This window comes from Lepisma saccharinum, chromosome 25 (assembly GCF_977018435.1).
Source record: "Lepisma saccharinum chromosome 25, izLepSacc3.1, whole genome shotgun sequence".
In the NCBI taxonomy this organism is placed as follows: domain Eukaryota; kingdom Metazoa; phylum Arthropoda; class Insecta; order Zygentoma; family Lepismatidae; genus Lepisma; species Lepisma saccharinum.
The window spans coordinates 35524332-35550175 of record NC_139253.1 but is presented as its reverse complement, the minus strand read 5'-3'; the positions used below and the strand labels follow the sequence as shown (position 1 = coordinate 35550175).

Sequence of the window (25844 nt, the reverse complement as noted above, 5' to 3'; positions counted from 1 at the left end):
TATTTATTTCCAATGCTCTCGCTCGGGTGAGCGTTCTCAAAAACATTTTCCGCAGCGTCCATGAGATAGCTTCTTCTAATGACGGGCATCTCCTGAGAGGGCGATCGATTCACTAGGTCCCTCGAGGTGGCCCGGAAGACACGCCCTCCTGATTTCGAATTTTAAACCCTACCTCGAGATGACTGCTGCACGATGATGCGAGATCTCATCTCGGAAACGCCACAATACGAGGATACCATCTGCAAAAAACACTTATCAGCCAGCATCGTTGGCGATGTTTAGGTATATTTGCTTCCTCATCTATTTTATCAATTACCATTCATTCTCGTCGCTGCGCGATTAACCCAGACCGATTAAGAGGTCCAGTTCGTGCGGATTCGGGAACGCTGTTGGAATTTAGCCATTCAAGAATATGAAATAATCGAGTCTGAACATTAGAGTGCTGCGGCTTTCGCTCGAGCGCCAAATAGTTCGCACGGACGACGATAGATAGCGTAAGGAATTGAGAACTACCGCGAATAACGCTGGAACAGGCAAAACGAGCGGTATGCACTCGAAGCCCAGTGTATACGCATAACCGTAATTTGTCTGTAGTACTGGACCCTCAAATATGGTTTGTGATGTGAAAGACGGAGTGAAATTGAAACTTAAGTGAACATAGTCATCCATCTCCATGTTAAAAAGTAGTTTAGTCTAGTCTATCTGACCAATAGACAGTGATATATGAAAATGAAATAGATGATTGTGGGCTTAAACTACCAAGGCAGATATATTACATATATATCTCTACGATTATTGTCCCATTAAAATGACATTTCTTTGTATGCTACGCTCGAGGGTGACACACTCGAACGTGTACGAAAGAGCGAAAGTTACCCCACGCAGGGATGTACTGCACATAGTCTACAAGTGACACAATAATGTCCGTAATGCTAGAAACTTACCGTCAGTTATCACTCTTCAACTCCAACAAATGATGGATATTAATGAGGGAACTAAGGAATAAATACGAATAAACCTAACATTCATGCCTTGCCTGGGATTGAACCTACGACCTCTGACTTCGCAGTGTTTTACTAACAACTTGAGCACGGTGTACAGGATTAGTGGAAATGTTTTTGTTCCCATTACCAAGGCGACCGATCTTTCATTCGTTCGTTCATTTGATTTGTTTGTCAGGTCAGCTATCGCCTAGCAGCAACAATGTCCATTGTTGGACCTTTTGCATAAAAACTAAAAAAAAAAAAATGTTTCTACAAAAAAATACTTTCGATATATGCAATACTATGAATGTAAAGCTAAAATACCACAATCCTCTATAATTCTAGTCTAGGTAGATATATTAGAATTAGTATGTGTTACAAGCGTGTGTATTTTCAGGAAGAGGAAATGTGTCCAAGAATGGTTCGTCAATAAAATACAATGTCAACGACAATTTACTATAACTTAACTTCAATATTCTGGAACAACCTCAGTATTAGTGCACTACATTTACATAAATTTATGAATTGCACTGTTAATCATAGTGTGCAAACAAATCATTTACTAACAAAACTACGAATAAGGTAGATTCCATAAACGAGTTACGCACAAAGCAATGTTAACGCTATTGATGCATCTTCATATAATTAGACGGAGGAATTCAGCATTTGCAATCTTCAAACTTGTACCACTCCATCACGGCAACCGATGTTAAGAAGACATCATTATCGAATTTCCACCAAACTGATCCCATTTAATTCCATCTCGATCGATCCCTCTCGACGAAGCGATGAGAATTCCCCTCGGAGGCAACAAGTGTTGGCTTAGGATTCCAGAGACGAGATTATATTTTCATCCAACACTCAATTAAAGTGGATGACACATACGGCCTTCCAAGGTATTTGGTTACAAGTATCTCTCCTAGGAAATTGATTCTGGTACAAATTAACTTTTTTCTGCCTCCTCTCTTGGGAGACTGATAATACAAATTGACAGATGGAATAGGATATCAAGTGGTAAATGATGGAGAAATATTGATATTCCGAACTCCCGATGAGTACAAGTTGCAATGTTCTAATTAAGCTATTGTTATACCTGAAGGCTACAAGTGGCAGCAGGAAATACAACCAGATCGTAAACCGTCAACTGACATTTATAAGTGTCAGACACGTATAATAACATCTACTTATAAGTTAAAAACGTTTATGCTTGTATGACTAGCAGCAATATCGTACAGCTTATCCATGTAAATTTTAAACTAAATACAAGTGCCTTCGACTTAAGACTGGTTGGTCATCATTTACACAGTATGTTAGAATAATAGACACATTCAGGAATTTTATCCACAATCTTCTCTTTTCCTAATAACCTTTATAGGCCTATATATAACTTGAATTCAACAAACACTGAAATTTTCTTCAGCGTTAACAATAAAAGGAACAATTACTGGTGTGGTGACAGGATGTTTGTAACTTCATTATTCCAATACACCACATCAATATAAGGTACTGTTGCTCATATGCTTGCCATTATTGATTTGTGCCGTTAAATATCACGTTGATCTTTGTATCACTGCATCGTGGCATTCCAACGTTACGTGCGTGGCATTTCACAGATAAAATGTAAGGCTCTATGCACGAGATTGGATTTAAATATTCATAATGATTTCATAGAATTAAGGAGTTCTTTGTGGTGCCTGCTAGTAAATGGGAAAAATGAGTGATTGCATAGCCTGAATGCATGAAAAGCAATAACGAATATATGTTATGTGTGAGACGTTTAAAAAATGTACCAATATTTGATTTCATTTGTCTGTGAAGCGTATAGGCTACAGATGCTAATACTTTTTGTTGGTGAAATATGCAAATTATATGCATTCACAAACATTTAAAAACCTTCAAAATAATAATTAAATTAAAATTAATTGATATTATTATTTACATTGAGTGGGGCCACTTTTCGTGGAATACCTCTATCAAGCCTATCATGCTCAAATTACAAAACTAAGGTGTTCTCTCATTCTTGATGCCCCGTCTTGTGCACTGCACAATTTCCTTACAGCCATTTGTTTATGTTATGTGCGAAACTGGCTTTGTACACATGTGACACAGGATTCTTTGTCATTGCACGCAGTCGCACATATTATAATACAAAAGTAGTTAGGCACATTATGTACTCATATTATATTTATTCACATTACTGTGGTGCAATCGAATTAATCCACTATGCATTTCAGCATCATTGGTCAACGTATTTCAAGAATAGGTTCAAAAGCAAAATTTATTTGTTCTTCGACTGCTCACGATAATGTGTTTGATTAAGAAACTAAAATATCAGCTAAAAGCCTTTAATACATTTTTTAAATATATTTTAGGAGAGACGGGATCGAAATGGGAGCAAGTCACTGATAGCATGATAACCACTGCAAATTTAGAGGCCTCTAAATCTGAAATTTCTGCATCCCCTAAATGAATGGGATGATAAATTTGGCATTGAATTCGCGCAAAATCGATCGAAGTGTTTCAAGATGGTAAAACACAAATTTTCCCTGTAGTAGAAGTTCAAAAGTTTGCTGATATTTTTAAATTTAAGTCTAAGCCACGAAATACAGGTTAAGTTTGCACTTTGCAGCAACTTTTCGCATAGGGTCAATTCATATGTAGTGGTACAGTGTCTCTCAAAAGTTTTAGGACAACGACATTTTAGACTAGGCAACCCAATTTACACAAGGCGTTGGTGGGTTGCGTGCAGAGTTGGGCTCAATTTCAGGGTTGCCACATGCACAATAGATATTTATAAAATACGCGAAAGAAATAAAAACAAGTATTATTGTATAAAATTATTAAAAATAACACTATTATATCGCAAGTGACAAATTCTTTCTCAAAGAAAGAAAATAGGTTTTCTAGTATTTCATCGCTGATGAGTCTACACAAAGGAAAAGAGGTGAGAGAAAACGAGAGGTGACAAAGGACAGGAGAGAGAGAAAGCGAAAGGAGAAGAGTAAAAGTAGAGGAGAGAAGAAAGAGACGATAGACGAGGAGAGGAGATGTAGTTAGGAGAATGGAAAAAAAATATTCTAGGAGATATGAGGAAAATGGAGCAAAGAAGAGAAAAGAGAAGGAAAACGAGATGAGAGAAGAGGAGACGAGAAGAGGGGAGCCACTATACACTGCTATTACAAATAATGTTACCATGCTCTTGTTTAATAGAAGGGGATTTAAAAAATAGAAAAAAAAGAACACCTAGTATGGAGGATCAAACCTGGGACCGCAATCAATGCATTCAAGAACTTTACACTACGCCCTTTGTTTTCCTTGGAGCAAAAGTTCTTAATTATTCTGTCGCGTCAATATTGTAAACGTTATCCTGCAAAAAGAAGTTCAATACTCTGATATAGCTCTGTACTTCTAGAATTACTCTAAACACATGCATTTGAAATTTAACTCTGAATTTATTTCTTCGTTGTTAGTATATCTAAGCTTGTGAATATATTTTATTTGTAATTTTATAAGGGTTACATGAACATCTACGAAATAGTTCCTTATAATAACCCAGTTGACCATGTTGCCAATATAAACAATTGGAATACAGATTGTCTTCGAGCTTACATTGTTAAAAAAGGAGCGGATACACGTATTACTATCCCAATAATTATTCAATAAGGTTTATTGTTTGTCAGAAATTCACTTAAACTATTGCATGTTGAGCTAGTGCCCACCTAGCCGCCTCTGATGAAATCTATCATTCTTTGGATTCTCTTTCAAATTCGACTCTAGTCACTTGTAACTTACTGGGTGCAGACACTCTGCATCGACGCACAGTGTTTTGCAATAAGAAGCGGCCTTGAATAGCGTGAGTGACGACTCACTTTGAACGCGAGCAAGCTACGCTACCAAGCTTGTCGGCCTTTGAAAACCAAGTAATTTTTTTTTCACCGTTTCCGAACGCGATTGCTATTGTAGAAGTATATAAACAAATCATAATCCTTTGCGCAACAGCCCTGAAGGGCGTTGGCTTACCTACCGACTGCCGGTCTCCCTCCCACGCTTTCCTTCGTCACCTCTAAGCGTGGGGATCTGCAACCAGTATTGGAATAGTCGGCGGGTCAGCCCGACGTATCCCCAGCCGTTATAGTAGGTCTCCGTGACCTGTAGAAGTATATATTCTCTCAAAAGAAGAAGAAAGGAAATTAAACCAATGTTCTACCGTAGTATAAAACCAAATATTATCTATTAAACGAAAAGTTCACGATTGTCAATAAACCTATCTGAGCATAAGGTGGATGTAAATAATAAATTTAATAGAAAGATTCTCCAAAATTTCTCTCCCACTGTCTACCAGTACCCAGGGGGGGGGGCATGGGGCCATGCCACCCTCGAACCCTGAAATATTTAAATGTGAACCTATCAATAACTATGAAAATAACATCGTTGATTTTAGAAATGTGTAAAAATTTCAGTTTTGTTCTTACATAAATGAATCTGTTTCTTGCGCAAAAGTCTTCAGGCTGGAATATTGGATGGTTTTTGTCTTATAATGCAAGGATAGCAGACGTCCGATTCACCGATTTAGTCAGGACAGTGCGTTACTTTCAATCCCTGTCCCGACTTTTTCGAACTGCAATCGTCATGCGAGAATGTCTCTTTATTAACTCACAATTAGACATGTTCTTTATTGTAATATTGTAATGTTCCTAGTACACAACATTTAATTTATAAATATATTATTTTCTAAACATAGAATTATCATGACTTTTCAATGGCGCTCGCACTATTTGAACTATTTTGTAATATCTGTCTCTCTTTCATATATATATATAAAAATTTGGGTCTGGCCCCTCCCTCAAAATAATCCTGCGTACGGGCCTGATCTGGGTCAATGACAGAAATGCAAGCAATATTTTTATTTATTTATAAACCAATGAAAGGAATGTGGAAGAATTTAAAAGAAATGAGAAAGAGCAGAACGACAGTTGCTCTACTTTAAAAATTGTTGTTCTTCGAGGAAGAAAAATAAGAAGGATTTACTCCAGCACCTTAACACAGTGTCCCACGAGTCTCTCTTGACTAATACTGTCAAATGTGAAGTGATTTTTTGAATAAAAGTTTCCGCCTGTTTACGTTTAACGTTGCGCAGATTTGGTAGTTCGCAAACGGTGTAATTATTTCGTGTTACCTTACGGAACAGCAAATAAATTTCATAAGACTGTTCTGAACACGAGAGTTGCGTCAGTAAGCAAACATTTCGTCTGTTGCAGTATCACAGGAAAAGAATATCGTCCTGCAATGTTCAAGCCTCTAGATATTTTCCATTAATAATGACTAATCTTAATAATAAGTCTGAAGAAATAACTCGCATTTTCACAACTACCAACATTCTCGTTTTTCTTCATCACTTCGAAAATTATTTCTCGAAGGTATCTGCTACACTACAAGAAAACAATTCAAAATTAAAGTTCAACTACATGTATACCCAATGACATTTACAATATTGGAGGGACAGAATACCTAAAAATTGTTGTTTCAATCGAAGGGAAGGGTCTGGTGTAGTGGTTAGAGTTCTCGATTGGGCTGCAGGTTCGATCCTATTCAGAAGGTGTTCTTTTTTTAATTTTCCTTTTATTATAAACAAGAGCATGGTAACATTATTTGTAATAGCAGTGTATAGTGACTACGTTGTTCTGCATATGGAATTTATAAAAAAATAAACAAATAAATGAATTGACACACGTTCAAAGGGATATTTTCATGTATAAGATCGTGAATTATGATACTCTAACGATAATTGTGATCTGCTTCAAAGACAATGACAAATATTAATGAAATAACTATTTATATTTGTGACAATTCAGGACATACTAATTTTACCCCTTTTCCCACTCGAGTTCAATGCAAGGATACCTCCGCAAATATCGAATTCAAAGTTCTCATCATGTGCAATTCTCCTTTAAATGTTTTCGCCGAGTGGTACCATCTTCGTTTTCTCTGTTACAAACAAGTATTGTTTGCACATTACATGTAGGAGGAGAGTTGCATCTACATTTCACATTGGTCAGCTCCTTCTACTTACTTTCAGGAGCGAAAGCTTGTAGGGTGGTGTTTACCGTTCAGGACTGTCAATCTGATGGTCGTAGGTTCAAACCCTTCCGGTGGCAGAAAATTTTCGTAAGTTTTAGACCTATCCCATTGTGTTCATTGTCCACGCCGTGTGAAACGGAATGATTCAGTTTGGAATTAACGAGGGGGGGAGAGGAAATATTACATTACAAAATCTCCATTTCAACGAACCGAGAAGTGGACAAAAATTGGATAATTCTTATAAATATTAAAATTACATTCATGCTTTTAGTGGTATAATCGCAGGTAAAATCAAAGATCTTACATGGAAGATTTTACCTTGCTCTGAACTAAGCCAAAAGGCATTTCGAACCGATCTAATACATTCTCCAATACGTTTCAAAATGTTATTGAATGTTTCATGTCGATAATTTGACCAATGCATCAATTCTTGACGCTGAGACGATATTTTCTGCAACTTCTTCTGCTCTCCTATTATCTCATATCGCCTTCCTACTTTTCTCGCATCTTATCTCCATCGCACTCATCTCCACTCCTCGTATCTCCTCTCCTGTCTTAGATTTCCGAGTCCACTGCACTCTTCTCCTCTTCTCGTCTCTTTTTCTCTCCTTTACTCTACTCTCAACTCCCCTCTTCTTGTCTCCTCTTCTCTCATCTCGTTTTCCTTCTCTTTTCTCTTCTTTGCTCCATTTTCCTCATCTCTCCTAGAATCTTCTTCCATTCTCCTCACTACTTCTCCTCTCCTCGTCTATCATATCTTTCTTCTCTCCTCTACTTTTACTCTTCTCCTTTCGCTTTCTCTTTCTCCTGTCCTTTGTCACCTCTCGTTTTCTCTCACCTCTTTTTCTTTCTGTAGACTCATCAGCGATGAAATACTAGAAAACCTATTTTCTTTTTTTTGAGAAAGAATTTGTCACTTGCGATATAATAGTGTTATTTTTAATAATTTTATACAATAATACTTGTTTTTATTTCTTTCGCGTATTTTATAAATATCTATTGTGCATGTGGTAACCCTGAAATTGAGCCTAACTCTACACGCAACCCACAAACGCCTTGTGTAAATTGGGTTGCCTAGTTTAAAATGTCGTTGTCCTAAAACGTTTGAGAGACACTGTACAACATGTGCTTGACCATTTTTAAAAAGGTAAATTTTTTGTGTGGTGTGAGCCCCATATGTTGACAGTTCAGAACCACTGTTATTTTATTTTTACTATCACTGATTTGAAGATGGCGGGCATTTTTTATCATGGCGCGCGTCATTTTCTCCATTCGTAAGCATCAGCGGCAACTTTTTTACCTCAGCTGTGGTATGTTCTAGGACAATGAGACAAAATATATGATGTTAAGCACATTATAGGCTACAATTATATTTGCGTATAATATCCTCAATATTATTCCTTCATAATACATTTTAAGGTCAAAATTGTGCATCCTAATCGTTCAAAATGATATTTTTGACATTTTTTTTAGGATGAAGGCAGTTTGTTTAACACTTACATTTTTTGTGCACGTACCTGTGTACCAATAGTGTGTGTTAAAATTATGTGAAGCTTGAGACTTTAATCCTTTATTTTCTACAGGGTCATAAACATGTACTTTTTGTTAAAAAAAATTCCAAGTTCAGGGTTGAATATCTCTGGTGGGCAGTTGTTTAGAAATCTGAAATTTATATACAATACAGTACTACATGATAAGTAACTTCAGTAAAAATTTTGAGTTTGAGATTCAATTGGTTTAAGAGATACAAAACTCGTGAAAAATTCAATATTTTGCATTAAATATGGTATGCCTAATTTCATGTTTTATTACCATTTTGTGTTTAAATTCTGCAAACTGTAATTTGGAATGTCAATGAACAACATTACAATCCTGAAATGGATCGGCAATAAAGTATATATACGAGGGCGTGCTGAAAAGTAAAGCTTCCTATGTTTTTATTTTCTTTGTTATCTTGTAAACGCATTTTGGATTTTGAGCAACCATACATTTAACTTCTAAAACTTTCCCGCTTCTCAATTGAAGGTTTCAAACTTCTATCGCCAGGGGGTGCTGACCTGCTGACCTATAGCGAGAAAAATGGCAGCATGTAACCATGCAATGTCGGTGGAGCGCCTGAAGTAGCGTGCCGTGATCGAGTTTCTAACCTTTCATCTGAGACTGAAGGCATTTTATGGGGATAACATCAGTACTGTACGATCTTGGACTTTTCATGTTCGTAAGGAAAACCCCAGCTGAAGAATTCTCAGCGTATGTGAGAGAATGGAGTGGAAGGCCGCTCACTGTAACTGATGGAGATCATCGGAATCGTGTTCAGCTGGGATTTTCATAAAAACATAGTTAAATAAAGTACGCGATTGAAGAGGGGGGCGAAGTAGACAGTCAGTAGTACTGTGACCACGATTAACTACCCTAAATTCAGAACTTTCGAGTTGACGTTCCCTTTTTTATAATTGCGTTTGAAGGAAATAGGTGAAGGAATTTCCAAATGAACTTTAAACATACAAAACTTTGGAAAATACACTTGTCGCGCTCTATTCTCGGTAGAGCTTTTTATATTGAAGTTTTTCAGGAATAGTAGTACCTCATGATATGAAATTTTGGGCTATTAATATGTCATGCTTCTGGATGTGAAGCGTCTAGGAAGAAATTCCAGAGTATTTATTAAGCTCTTAGGACAGATGAAAGATTGTTTTGTTCAATGCGGAAATATTAAATCTTCAGGGCAGACTGGTTTTTGAGGGATATTCGGAAACTCGTCCATGCGTAGAAGAAAAGTTATAAAGGATGCAGCTCCCAGTTTTTCCTTGCTGGATGTGAATGCTTCCCGCCTGCTCTACATAAATTTGAGTTTCTAAGTTCATTTTTATGTAGCACAATCGAAGAGTGGACGTGCATTTTAAAGTGGGATCCGAACCACTATGTGGGATAAATATATCGCTTGTTGATTATGGTCACCTCCGAGTTTACATATGTAAATTGTTTATGTTACAGACGGAATTCGTTCATACAGTACCGTACTTGAGAAAATTCATGTTATACATTACTCACGCCAATGTCGCGCAAAACCAATACCGAAGAGGAAATATGCAAAATGAAAATAATTTATAAGTTTTGTCGCCACTTGAAGACCCTAGACATATTGATAATGTGACCAGGTTATTAAAAGCATTTTTCACATTGTTCTGAATGATAAACGAGACAAAATGGGACACATGGGACACCAAATATACACATTTTAATGTTTCATCATAAATATTTGTTTGAAAATTAATTAAATAAGTACATGCTATGTAAATAACTTACATAATATGGTGATATGCACTGCACTCCAGCCAAGCAGTCTTTTAGAATTAGAAGTCATTCATTGGTACTTTTGCCGATGAATGGATTTTCTTCAGTAAATGCTTCTTTTTCAAACGTTTTGTAGAAGTTTAAACACAGGCGATTAAAGTTTACCTTATAAATCAACATGCTTTCAAAGTTTGTACTGAAAGAGCTTTCTTGTCACTTGTCCACAAATCATTCATGTACAAATACACTCGTTTAGTGGTGGCATTAGTTCCATGGAAACAGAAACGCCAATATTTTAAGAAAATTGGAATATGGCACATCGTTGACATTGAAATTTGAAATAGATTCTACCAAACAATGACACAGCTCATAGTAATAGTAGAGAAGGTGTATTATTGTAGTAATTCTATGCCGGCCGGCCTCCGTGGCGGAGTGGTTGGCATAGGCGTGCGCAGACCTTCTGATTAGGGGGGGGGGGGGGCAAAAGCCTTGATGAAAGTTCAGTTGGGAAAGAAAAACATGTGTATGTGTGTGTGTATAATGCAGCAACATAGAGGCACCATAACGAATAAATAAATTGTTTCTGAAGTGTGCAGCGCTCCTTTTCCTCCAAACAATTATGTTCATGCATAACTGTTTAGTAACAAGAGTCTGAAGTACTTAGTTGTTATAACTTTTTCCTCTGGTAATTTACAATGCGTTATTGAAAATAATAAAATTGCGAGCGAAGCAAGCAAGAAATCTTTTAGATCAAAATTTTTGCAAACTGAAAACAATATTGATTTAATATGGCACAACAAATTCATGCCATTGTCTTTTACATTTTTTTTAAAAAAAAATAGATCATTCAGCGCCAAGGGTCAACTCCCGCAGCCCCCTGGCTATGGCTCTGAACTTGACAAGACTAAGAAAAGCAGATATTGCGAGCGAAGCGAGCAAGAAAGTTTAACGAAATTTATTTTTATTTGTATAAAACTTGATATCGAGGGAAGGCAATTCCCCCTTATGCTCCCCTGCAGGTGCTCTTGGCCGTGTGGAAGAAATAATACAAGAAAGACGTGAACAGTAACACCATCTGGAGTATCCTTTTGTTCCTGATACTCTTAGATTCTACTAGTCTTGCTTTCTTTTACCTCAATGTTTGCCCCCTTAGAATTGATTTCCGTCTAAGTTTGGGGAGGGACAATGGCCATTTCCCCCCTTGTGGTTGCGCCCCTGATCCCCCCATCCCCCGTAGTTGCTTTGAACTTTAATCGCCTTGAAAATACTTTATTTTCTTTAAGAGTAGCATTTATTAACCGCGATATGATTTCTCTAATAATGTAGGGAACATGGACGTCTGGAAGCGAGAGCAAGGATAGCCACAGAAATCCCCCTTAGAAATCGTATGTCAACCTAAAAGCATATATTTCACACGTATAATTTGATTTCAGTCGTAGTAATTTACATTAATGCGATAATTTCAAATTGAAGTGGTGTTGTTTTGAGGTGTAATATACCCCATGGAAGGATGGCCGCGGTGGCTCAGTCAGTCTCGTTCGGGACGCGGTAGCGAGCAGACGTGTGCGTGACTACTCCCGCTGCGAGTTCCGTGAGTCAGCTTCCTTACGCGACTAGCGTTCGTCTTGGTGAAAATTCAGTGAGTAAAATGGTTCTGAAACGCGTAAATACGTTGAAATTGAACTTTCAAACAGTAACACGGAAACCCACTACATTGGATCTTCACCGATGGATCAGCGAGACCTTAAAAGTTACTCCAGAGCAGGTACTAAGTATTGAAATCGACATGTATCATAAGTGTGTATATTTAAAACTATTATCGAAAGTAATGTGTGAGCAATTGTTATTCAAGTCTGGTGGTATCTACAAATATACTGATGTGGACGGTGATTACGAAATAGAAGTGACTTGGGCAGATCGCGATTATGTGACGGTGAGAATACATGTTGTGCCAATCGAATTAAGTGACGACCAAATACGAACAGTGTTAGCACAATTCGGGACGATAATCTCACCACTGGTAGACGAGAAGTATTCCGATCAGCATATATATCAAGTCCGGACAGGTAGAAAAATTGCGAAGATGACCTTGACAAAGGCCATCCCGTCATACATTACGATAAGTGGATCACGCTATTGGGTTACCTATAATGGACAGGAAAAAACGTGCCCCATTTGCGATTCCCCATCACACTACGCCAATAGCTGTAATGAGCGTCGCCCTAGGGACACCAGAGCAACCGCGACGGTATCCAGTTTCGCGACAGCCCAAAGGACGAATCTGGTTAGGACTACTGTCAGCCAAGTACCAGTTAGTGACCGAGGACCGAAGTATCAACCTTCTGTCCTCTTACTCCCCAGTGCCGAGAATAGCGACACCAACGAAACCCACCCGACAAAGTTTCTCCATACCGCCAATGAGTCAAATGAAAAAGATGACCTTGTGCAACCAGGTATGCAGTGTTCTACAGGGACAAAGGAAGGAATAGAAAATGAAGATGCGCCATCCACATCCCCAACCCCTATTGAACAACCTTTGGAGGTTTCCCCCAATTTGACAGGCAAAATGTTCGCTGAGAGTGAATTTCCATCAGTCAATACACGACGATCCCGGTCCAGATCAACAACGAGAGGAGGCAACCCCCCATCCGACCATATGACACTGAGGCCAAAAAAGAAGAAAAAGGGTGAAATGGTAAGTAGATCAACAGTGGTAAGCAATGATTCCTCAAGTGCCAATAATATTGGAAATACTCCTACCTCTGACTTAGATGCCCAAAACCCAGCAATATTAGGGGCAGTAATGGAAGAACAAAGTGACATGGAGGTGACCCCCGACCCATCTCGTGACTGAGAAAGTGATGTTCTCCCCTAGGGTAGCAAGTGGAAAAGTGTGGAATATGATACGATTTTCAGTGTGAACATACAACATGTTAACGAGAGTAGTCTATCTGTTTTCCCCCTCATGATAAACATAGTTATGAATACAACTATTAGAGTAGCGACTGTGAACATAAATAAGTTAAGTTCCACGACGAAACAACGCGCTTTAGGGGATTTTCTAGTACAATCCTCAGTGGATGTTGCTCTTCTGCAGGAAGTGTGTGTGACTCAGCTTGAATTACCAGCCCAGTATATGTCATATCTAAACCCCACGTGTCAATCACAAGGAACGGCTTTAGTAGTCAAACAAGGCTTGCCGATTTCACACGTTATTCAGCATCCATCTGGCCGTATTATAGGTACAAAATTAGCAAACATTTGGTTATTCAACATATATGCTCCGTCTGGAAATACAAACCGTCAATTGAGAAATGAGTTTTTTGGTACTGATGTAGCAGCAGAATTGCAAGGGGGAAAAGAGCATATAATATGTGCAGGTGACTTTAATTGTGTTTTATATCCACAGGACCAACGGCCTGGTTTCTCCACGTCTAATACTTTACAAAAAATAGTTCACGGTTTTAATTTTGTGGATGTTTGGATTGCTAAGCATAATCGAAAATTAGGGTATACATATTTCCGAGACAACTGTGCATCACGTTTAGATCGCTTCTATGTCACTCCCCAATTAAGTCAAAATGTGACATCAATACAACTCACTCCCACGTGTTTTTCCGACCATTTAGCTTTAATTATGGGGATAAATTTGGATATCCCTCAGGTTCCGAAAGGGTACGGATATTGGAAATTGAATACTTCTATTCTTCTAGAGCCAAATTTTAAAAATGCGTTTCATGAACAGTGGAAAAAATGGGAAATTGATCTAGAGAAAAAGACAGATATTATAGGTTGGTGGGAAAAAGTTTTAAAACCTGGCATTAAAAAATTTTGTATTCAATTTTGCCAAGAACGATCCAAAGATTGGAATCTCAAATATAACTTCTATTACAGTGTGTTGCGGGTGCTTACTAAAGACGCAACGAATGGTAAACCAGTGCAAACAGAGATAAAGCAAATCCAAGCCACATTATTACGTATGCATTCTCAGAAACGTAATGGTGTCAAAGTTAGGAGCAGACTCCCCCATTTAGATCGCCATGAAACCGTATCTCTCGCTCATGTTATACAAGAGAGAAAAAACGCGAAGAGACAACAAATTGGTACAGTTCAAATGGACGATGGACGTGAGTATACAAAAGATTCAGACATTAAGAAAGTAATTTATGACCATTATAGTAATCTCTATTCGAACAAAAGAACTTATGGTAATGCAAATGCTGACGAATTTTTTGGAAATATTCCAACAGTGTTTCATGATACTGATAGAGATGTTTTAGACAATATCTACACTATGGAAGAAGTACATAAAGCAGTAATGGGGGGGAAACCTTTCTCCTCCCCTGGAATTGATGGACTTCCCACTGCTCTCTTTCAAACTTTTTGGAATTTGATGGGGAAAACAATAACAAAATGGGTAAATGCAGTTTTTAGGAATCACATCACTGGTAAAACATCAAATACTGGTGTTATTGTATTAGTGCCTAAAATAGCGCAACCAAAGAAAGTGTCTCATTATCGTCCCATAACTCTACTGTGTGCAGATTACAAAATATTTTCTCGGTGTATGATGCAACGGCTGACTCCTTATGCTGAACAATTAGTTGGCAAGATGCAATATTGTTACGGTGAACACCAAAATATATATGGTGTGTTGCAAACGCTCCGTGAAGTAATTGCGAGTTCAAACTCCAACTCTGCTAATGTCAATCACGCAATTTTAGCTGTAGATTTCCAACATTCTTTCGACTCTGTTAATCATGAACATATGTTCAATGTTTTTGGTAAACTTGGCCTAGGAGGTAATTTTCTAAATGCCTTACAAGGTTTGTACAAACACGCAGAATCCAAAATTCAAATCAATGGATTCTTAACGAACCCCTTCCCAGTGTGTGCAGGGGTTCGACAGGGAGATCCTCTCTCTATGTTGATTTTTTGTGTCTCGCTCATGCCTTTGTTAATATCTTTAGAAAAGGAAATATCTGGTATTACAATTAGTAATCAAAATATTAAAGTATTGTCATATGCTGATGATGTCACTATTTTAGTTCAGTCTCAGACTGACAAAAAAATTATATATCAACAAATGGAGAAATACAAACTGATTTCAGGTTTAACGATAGAATATGAAAAAACTCGTATGATGTATTTAAATTCTACAAATCAAAACAGAATAATATTTACTAGGTCAATTAGACAGATGCAGGAATTAAATTATAATATGATAATAGGAGCTATTAAAGCTGTTTTATGTAAACATAAATTTAGGAATTTAAGCTTAATATCACGTGCAGCTTCTGTAAATATGTTCGCGCTCTCCAAGGTCTGGTTCCTGGCGAAGGTTCTTCCACCAAGAAAAATAGACCTTGCGAAACTGAAGAGTGCTGTAAATTGGTTTATGTGGTCTGGACATATCCTTCGGGTTAGTAATGAAACAATGTGTCTACCTGTTGAATGTGGCGGATTAAAGTTGGTTCATGTGGCAACTAAAAGTCAAATACTGATGATTCAGGCTAACATTGCAGCAATGGTAAATCACTCTGATGGTCTGACAGGTACGATTCTAAAGCAATGTTTGAACACTATTGTGTTAGAATATCCAATTGATGTAAGCACTATTCCCAAACAGTATCAATACTTGGTGGATTCTATTGTATAAATATGATATACTTTGTTATTATCGGACAACTTTCAAATGCCCACTGTAAAAAACATATACAAAATTAAACGTAAGACTATGCACCATAAATGTAAAATAATGTTGAAGAACCCTCGTGTTCTTTGGAACAGAGTTTGGATAAATGTACATGCAACACATTTATCAACAAAGATACGGTCTGCATGGTATTGTATTGTTCACCAAATCTTGATAACTGGAACGCAACTTCATCGATTCCGATTAGCGGAGAATCCGCAGTGTAAATGGTGTAATGTAGATGAAAGTATAGAACACTTAATCAGTGAGTGCAAAATTAGAAAATCAACGTGGGAATATATCACGAAAATGATTAGTATAATATGCAGAACAAGCCAGAGGCAAATTACGATTGATCACCTTTTGTGTCCAAGTTTTACATATTACCCGAAAACAAAGTTAAATAGTGTGCAATGGATATTAGGGAATTATGCTTGGTTTATTACTACCTATAAGAAACAGGATTTTCGTGAGAAATTTGAAATATATATGCATCAAGAATATCAGCATATTTCTTCATATGCTATGCATACTACGTATGCAAATTTTTTAACTGTTATGCATACTATGTAAATAAAACCTAAAAAGTCTGTGTTTGTATTCTGAAAATGTAAAAAGGAAATAAAGGAAATAAAAAAAAAAGTCGGTAACGCGACTGAGTACCATGCTAAAGGTCCCGGGTTCGATCCTCGGCCGGTTCAAATCCGGAACTTTTCTAACGTTGGAATGACATGGGTACTTAGGGGAAACCCTGGGGGGTATTCATCACCCCAACTTACGACCGGATCAAGAAAGTGTGGGGAGTTATTAGCCTCCCTATATAACCCTATACGCCTCCATGGCGTGGTGCTAAGCACAGGGATACTTTACCTTTTTATATATATATATAAAAAACCCACAGCGCTACAGCCCTTGAAGGGCCTTGGCTTACCTACCGACTGCTGGTCTCCCTCCCATGCTGTTCCTCCGTCACCTGTTATAGCGTGGAGATCTTAGACCAGTATTGGGGTGACGGGTGATCAGCCCGACGAACCCCCAGCCGTTGTTGTAGGTCTTCTTGACCGGGTTCGCTCACTCACTCGGAGCTTCCCAATTTCCTCACGATGGTGGGTTGCCACCGGCCCTATACGTAGGCCGAATAAATTCCTACCAGAGCCGGATTCGAAAATACGCCGTCCCGCAGCGAACGATCTCAAGACGAGTGAACGCCTTAACCCGCTCGACTACGGAGGAGGACTTATATTATATATATATATATATATATATATATATATATATATATATATACTCCATGGAAAAATACCTTGCTTATTTGTATATACTCCGTGGAAAAAATTTGCAGACGGCCATGATTAGGAAGGGTAATTGCTCCCCCCTTGCCCCCCGTGCGCACGCTTATGGTGGTTAGCTACAACGCCAGGGGTCCCGGGTTCGCATCCCGGCCTAGGTATGGGTGCTTGTGATTCATATCATTACTCACCTCCATTTTCGCGATTAGCCAAAAGTGGCATAAAAGTGAAGTAAAATAAACCAAATCAATCAATTCTATGCCGATAAGATACTGTCATAAAAATGGGACATTTTGGCGTCCCGTTTTACGTTAAAAAATCGGGACAGAGACTCAAAAGAACTGACTGTCCCGGCTGGTCACCTTACTGTATGAAAAGGACGTCATCTACTGTAATTTCGTTACAGACGTACAAGGGCTTCTTGTACAGCTTCTCCTTAACTAAACAGAAAGAAGTTGCACCAGTATCTCTAAGAAGACCAACGGTAGGTAACGCAGTATTACCTCGCGTGCAACTGACCCTGAGAATAGACCCATCAAATCTCAGATGAAGATAGCGTCATTACCTCTAAAGTGACATTTGCACATAAAACACCCATTGGAGCTGCATTTGGAAGACAACGTCTGTCGCTTAGACTGCCTCGTTCTGGGGTTCCGATCGTTGACAGAAACGACCATCACTTCCACCCTTCGTGCCAATACAAACATGATCGTTCGTTTCCTACAGGCACAGTTTCACCGTCTGCTGGGTCAATAAGAGCGGCAGCCATTTGGAGTTCACGCTCTGCGATTCAGAGTGGAACGAGTACTTCTGAACTCGTCGTGTGAAATTAAGCGGGGATGAACATGCTCTCGGAGCATTTACTTCTTTCGCCTGCTTCTCAACGACCCATGCCTTGTATTTATCCTTTTATTTACCCTCTTCATCACCACTCTTCGTCTTCAAGAGGTGTAGATACATCTGCTGGAGCAGAAACGAAAGATTCACTAGCTCTATATCTAGACGCAATAAACATTTGAAGCAGTATTTTCTGTTGACGTTATTTAGCGTCGCTTTTCCGTCACTTTTGGCTATTCGCGGCGATAAGGATGAGTGATGATATCATGAAATTGACGCAGAGAACAACCACGAGACCCTTGTTGTCGTACGTGCTAACCACTCCACTACGGAAGTCGACACATAACTAATACTTGGGAAACACATTGCTTTTAGTACCAATGTCTGTTGACAATATAAAATGGTCAAAGTTCGTTTTAAGTTCATTTATGCTCAGATAGCCTAATTGGCAATTATTTCCACCAAGAATCGAGCCCTTGAATTCTTGTTATACAAGGCTACATATTTATCACTACGCCATCCGGGAGACCTGTTTTAAGACATACAGTAGAGCTGCCCAAATTTTCTCCAATTTCGTATTCACACTTAGAATGTTTTTGCATCTTTGTATTGAACTACTTTTGTAGATTTAATTTTTAGAACTATTAGTGACTAATTTTTAGTGAAGCATTGTGCACATTATTATTAACACCCTTTGTGGACCTAGAACATTCCACATAGCTATTTCAGGATTTTTGTGTTTGAATCTAGATGGAGCGGTTTTCACTGTCACAAGTAGCGTTCAGTGTAACGGGCTATGAATCAATGGGGCTGGAACATGTCATGGGCGTTTGGTCGCCCTTCTATTTCATGAATTCATTATTTAGCATCATTAGCCTCGAAACAACAGCTTAGAACAACCAAGATGTAAGAGAAGATACATGAACATAAGAAATACATAACTTCGTCCAATTTCTTCAACACGCTAAATAAAATAACATACAGACAAAATATGTTTACAAGTGTATCAACCAGACAGGTTAGCTTAATAAACAACATGAGCACCAAAATAATAATAATTATTAGAGCCTGTATTTGTATGGAACAATAACTTATGAAATACGCACATAAACATGTAGGAAATGCATTGAAGTATGGAGTTAATTATTTATTATTGTTTAAGAATGCAGAAAATACGTCTCTCAAAAAGCCTTGTACTTATTCTACTGTGTATTTTTGTTACAATTAACTCTATGACAAACAATGGATAAATACAAGGAAACAATGGATAAATACAAGGAAATAGAGATTAAAAACTTTCGTACGTGGTATTTTTAACACCTTGATGAATATTATACAAATCAAAAGAGGGGAATGTAAGATAGCCTATCTAGGGGTCTAACTTTCGAATTATAGATGAGGTTATGAATATTTCGTTTTCTTTGTTCCTTATATTTTCTTTTTTTTATTGGAAACTCTCTTGGTGGAACCTTCAATGTCACATTCATGCTTTGTCTGTCGGTGCAGGTATGAGTCTCACAACTCGAAAGTGACGAGAGGGAAATTCCTAAGGGAAATTTCCGGGCACTGCCGAGGTGATCTTGGTTGGGATTGCGAAAGACGAAGTGTTAGGACGGTACAAAAGGAGGGCAGTGATCGAAAAGGGATCAGGTGAGATCTGGAGAGAATCGAGAGGTTCGAGGTTGTGAGGAGCGACACTCTGTATGCACGAACTCATAATGGTAACAGGCCTATGAAGGTATTCAGTGTTGGTTCATACTGACTCAATTGGTCAGGTCCGTATCTCAGTCACAGTCATTGGGGTATTGCGAGATAGAGATTGAAATCTTTTATATTTCTATCACTTTGCTGAATTTTATACAAAACCAAAGTATTTTACATAGCCTAACTATGGATGTAGTTTACCTGCGATTCGAATCATAGGTAAGGTTATGAATTAGCATGTAATGTTAATGGGGGGAGGGAGGTTGCCGTGTCTGTCGTAGGCTTCATCCACCACCGGCAAAAGATTTCACCTGAAGACGAGAGCAGAGAGTCTCTCTCAAAGTGTAGTGTATTTTAAAGCACTAGACAATGCATATTGTCAAATTAACATTGCATGCTTATGTAGAACCATTGTTACTAACGTTCAGAGAATTATAAGTTATGAATGTTTCGCTTTTTTGTTTTCTTCCTTAAAACAATACGACATTTCCTATTATTATTGGAAACTCTCCTAGTACAACTTTCTATGTAACATACATGTCAAATACATTTCGGAACACTCATTAGTGTTAACAATATGGCAACTTATTTACAAAAATTCACCAAAATAAAATTTTAGGAGGAATCACCTTAACCTATAGAGAATATGTTGAAATATGTAAAAATGAAACATTAATTCGTCGACATTTTAAGTTTTTACGCTAGTACCTACACTGGAATGAAATATTTAATAACATAAAATCCGAGTTCTAATAATAATTAAAATTAACAACAACAACTGCTGATAAAAAATGAAACATTAATTCGTCGACATTTTAAGTTTTTACGCTACTACCTACACTGGAATGAAATATTTAATTACATAAAAACAGAGTTCTCATAATAATAACTAAAATTAATAACAACAATTGCTGAAATTATAGGCTTGTTATTTTTCAGTTAAAATACGGAAATGAGTAAAATCCAATGTTTACTTACGTCCCAGCAGGGGCTCTTTCCTTTCTGGCCAATCAGCATGTAGAGCCTCTCCCCTTCCTGCAGCTCTATCACCGTCCTCACCAGGGCCCCCGTGCTCGTTCCTAGGAAGCTCTCTCTGCCCTTCCCTCCGGCTGCGCCCTTTGCTATTATCCTGTAATAAATTTTACGAGATGTTACTCAACAGAGAGCCAAGGGTTAGGAGAGAAGCAAGGCTTTGCCATGCTGAGTTACGGTTGATGAATAGGCTTCCTACGCTAATGGAAGGAAGATTATACCTAGACTTAAAGTTGCCCTACTTAGCTTAATCGTTAACAATCAAAGGGAAGAACGTAGGTGTTTAAATTAGTTTCGGGTACTCGAAAGGTTATCTTTCCAGTTTAAGAGGTTGAGATCCGATTGAACATCTCAAAGTTTCATTAGTACGAGGGTGTAACATAAATTGCGGTAAAAATGAATGCCGGGTACGTAAAAAGATGGGCGCGTACGAGTGAGTATCGCACGGACGAACGTTTGCAAATTGATTTCAAGGGAATCAAACCGAAGCAACTCACCACGTTGATGCAGATGTTTTGGTTTATTGTACGTCCTTCCGCGTAGCCGAATGGTTAGCGCTCTCACCTTTGGTGCGAGTGGACCCGGGGAGCTTCCAAAATTTCGGTCTTGGCTCAGGATAGCGAAGACAATCGGGGAGCTACTTCCCAAGAAGAAGTAGCGGGCTCCGGTCTGGAAAGCCAGAAAATAGCGACGAGGAGACTCGATGCGCTCAACACGCGCCACCCAATGAGAATGAGAAAGCCGTGGATATTATTTCAGAACATGCTCTTATGTTGCTGTTTGAAAAATGAGCAGGAGAACTGATGATGATTTTTAAGAAAATCAATGTACCCTTTCCTTCTGTTAAGCCTGCTATCCAAGTTCACCATATTCTCTCCTCTTCACAAATATGCTCCATCCCGGGAATCTCTGGAGCAAGGCCGCGCATGACGGTAGAGCCGGGGGAGAAATAGTGTTGGTGGAGCGAGGCAGTACACGCTGCTGTAAAGGCTGGTAGCTGCAGTCGCTTTTTCCCTTCCACACAATCCCGTTCCCTTGCATGAGTTCATTGGTCGAGAAAATCTATTCGCGATTTCAGTCATCCGATACATCATCTTGTGAAAGAGTTACTACTCGTAGTGACATACAATAAACAAATCGTTATAGACTACATGAGTATTGTCTATAAAGGTGCAGAAGAAGTCAACAAAACCTAGCATCTACATATGGACGAACGCAGAGAAAACATAAGGACAGGGGAGGAACATCGAACGCGTGTATTCCTACAGACCTTCACAAAAACAACAACTCCACCAGCCCCGTTATATTTTGTTTTCACTTGTGTGTTGTACTCGCAGGATATTAAAAAAAAACGTATGCAAGATCAAAATACATCATGGATACTTTCATACTGTAATAATGATTTCCCATTTCTTTCCATGAGGTGATCTGTTTTGATTGTAATGTATCCAGGAGGCAACACAGAAAAATAACTAAAATACACACTTGTAAAGGAAAGCAGAAAATTATTCGTAAAATAGTTTTATAACACATAGCGTTACACTACGATACCATCACCAATAGTGCATCACTACTTTCCTATTTACATAAATAAGGATAGAGATTATAGGTTTCATAGTTCACTTCCTAGAGCTGAGCTTTGTATTTCACGTAAAATTATTAATACGTACGTATTAATGACGGCTGAAGTGTGGTATCACACCACCTCCAAAAGATTTTTGAATGTGAGAGATCCTGCCTCCGCCCCCTGGAATAACGCGGCTGAAGTGTGGTGCTGATCACGCCACCTCCACAAATAAAGATCTTGAATGTGTGAGAACCTAACCCCCCTCCCTCCATATGCATTCATGAAATGTTACAATAAGCAGGGGATAGCAGCTTTATATTCTCATGAATAACATATTGGTAATCACTGTGCATTTATTTTGATTTCATTTCCTATAATTTGTACCCAGCGGTACGTTAAAGCTTTGTTCAAGCATGAACCAAAAGCATGCATCACTGAGCTTACATTGGATTCAAAATACACGAAATTTTCCGCAAGTTGAGTTTCCTCAATTCTGAACATACGTAGCTTCATGTTCAGCGACAGGTAGCGATGCTAGCGCCAAAGTGGTATACCAATTTATACGGCGTATTTTTAAAGTAAGTACCGTTTTGAAATTCCGCCGCTGCAGCGCTGCGGTCGGTGTCCCATGCATGCGCACTGTGTACCTACATTTGTTGGCAAGCCACAGACGCCATTGCGGCAACAATCGATCGTGTATACATTTGCTTTTGCGTATTTAAAATGCCTCCGCCGATTGAGAATCCCGCCGACTTTGAAATACGCGCTGTTATTCGTTTTCTTAGTGATAAAGGCGTGAAAGCAGTTGAAATTCACCGTCAGATTTGTGAAGTGTACGGACAAAACATTATGAGTGATGGAATGGTACGCAAATGGGTAAGAGCTTTCAAAGATGGCCGAAATAATGTTCTTGACGAGGAACGGAGTGGGCGACCCTCAGTGATCACTGTCGATTTGGTGCAGAAAGTCGACGAAAAAGTGAAAGAGAACAGACGCTTCACGATTTCTTCGTTATCAGAGGAGTTCCTTGAAGTTTGAAGAAGTGTTATCTACGAAATTGTTACCGAACGTTTAAACTATCGAAAATTGTGCTCACGATGGGTACCAAAAATGTTAACTGAGGCGCACGAAAGCAAAGGTTTAGGTAGCGCCTTGACTTTTCTTGTGCGTTATGAAGCTGAAGGTGACGCGTACTTAAGCCAAATTTTCACAGGCGATGAAACATGGGTGGCCTACGTTACACCCGAAACAAAACAACAATCCATGGAATGGCGGCATTCAACATCGCCCAAGAAAGTGAAGTTTAAGCAGACAATTTCAGTCCGGAAAATCATGTGTACCGAGTTTTTGGACAGGAAGCGGGTGTTACTTGTTGATTTTTTTACCTCGTGGTGGCACAATAAATTCCGAAACATATTGTGATACTTTAAAAAAACTGCGCCGTGCCATTCAAAACAAAAGGCGCGGCATGCTGAGTAAAGGGATAGTTTTGCTGCATGACAATGCCCGTCCACATGCGGCCAATCGAACTCAAGATCTCATCGCATCATTTGGCTGGCTGGGAACAGTTTTATCATCCTCCATACAGCCTAGATCTAGCGCCCAGTAACTACCACGTGTTTCTGCAACTGAAGAAGCATCTCGGAGGTCAGCGCCACGATGACGACGCAAGCCTCAAAACGGCCGTGTTGCAGTGGTTGTCAAATCAGGCGGCAAACTTCTATGACGACGGAATACAAAAGCTTGTTGTTCGATATGATAAGTGCCTTAATATTGGTGGCAATTATGTGGAAAAGTAGATAAAGGTGTGGTCTTTCATGTAACAATAAAATTGTTACAGAAAGTTTACTTGTTTTTTGTACATATCAAAACGGTACTTACTTAAAAAATACGCCTCGTATATCAAAATTAACAGCGCATATAATCTTGTTTTACAAATTTGTATGTGTCGACATTTAGTCATTGCAAAATCAGTTTGTTACCGACAGGAGCAATGCTAGAAGCGTATAATTAGGTTACTGGAAATGTGAGAAAAATTCCCCCAAAATAATATTTTTCGACTTAATATTGTTTTAGAGATTATGTACACTTTTCACCACGGAGGTCAAGGATACTGAACAATTGGCTTGCAATTAACTCATTTGTAAGATTGCTTCGTAGCCAGAGTTCAAGGTGGTTCTGTGCAGTGAACCCCCGGCGTTGTCAAACGCGAATAGAGATATCGACAGATTCCATGTATTGAGAGTTAAACCCAGTTTAATCAGATTTCAGTCAGGATCCAATAAACAACCCAACTCAACTCTTTCCAAATGTCCATCCCGTTCTTACCTTGGGGTCGTAGAAAACACGATGAGCAAAAGTCAACAATGTTGAGGGCAGAATTTCTATCTCATTTACAACGGAAAACTTCGCTGCTTGTTCCGAAGAAAGCCACCAGAGGAAGGTACGAAGCCAACTAGAGAAGTTTCGTGCTTGCGAAGAATCTCCAGTTAAGCCAGAACTTCCAAGATGGAGCTTGTTCGTAGTTTTGGGTCCCCATACGACTCCGGACATTGTGCCTGAGTGCGGCCAAGTGTAAGGCTATTGGAGTTTCCAGTAGAAACGTCCAGCCAATTAACATATAATATAATATTGGGGGGGTAAAATCTAATTCTCCAAGATTTCGTGACGTGTTTAGCTTCTGCAATATCATAGGCTATAGCACTGCAAACAAATGAGGGGTTCAGAGCGTAACTCCACTTTTCATTAAATGGAATTATATGTATCACTTAGAACTGTTAAGTATCAACATTTCAGTGTTCGAAGTAAATATCTCCAAAGTTTCAAATTCCTGCTCATAGAGGCATCACCATGTTTGTGCTCAAATGGCTAAACATACTAAGTTATTTAAACGTGCCTTTTTCTCAAAGCTGTCTTGAATGGAGTTATGTCAATTGTACTCTGAACCCCCCTTAATGTTCTCAAGTTCAATTTCGGATATGGTACATGGTCCACATTGCATGTAGAAATGTAGGTTTAATCCAGATCAACTTCATTGTATAAAGTTGACTTTGTCAAAAATTGTCATGGCCTATCAATTTTTCAAAATCTACTAAACTTGAAGCCAAAATTTAATGGAATGAAAAACTGATACATTGACGAAGGAAAAAAATATTGTAAGGAGAATCACAGAAATGAATTCAAAACTGACATTAAAGGAACTGTAGATATTTGAAATCTCTGTACACCACAAAGTTCTATTTTGGTTCCAACAATTGGCTTATTGCAACACCAATTATCTCGATTAGCCATTTCTCACTTATGCGAGACGCCAATTATCACGAGGTAATATGCCGTTATCTCAGCAATTACCAGAAACTAAACAA

General features: G+C 38.5%; 1 protein-coding gene across 1 annotated transcript in view; it reads right to left on the bottom strand.

Moving 5' to 3' along the window:
- Alk (Anaplastic lymphoma kinase) overlaps window positions 1–25844 on the bottom strand; it is a 714232-nt gene that overhangs the window by 88741 nt on the left and 599647 nt on the right. The window contains exon 14 of the mRNA XM_083111550.1: window positions 20859–21009. Coding sequence (XP_082967676.1) covers window positions 20859–21009 — 151 coding nt within the window. The remainder of the gene's footprint in view (window positions 1–20858; window positions 21010–25844) is intronic.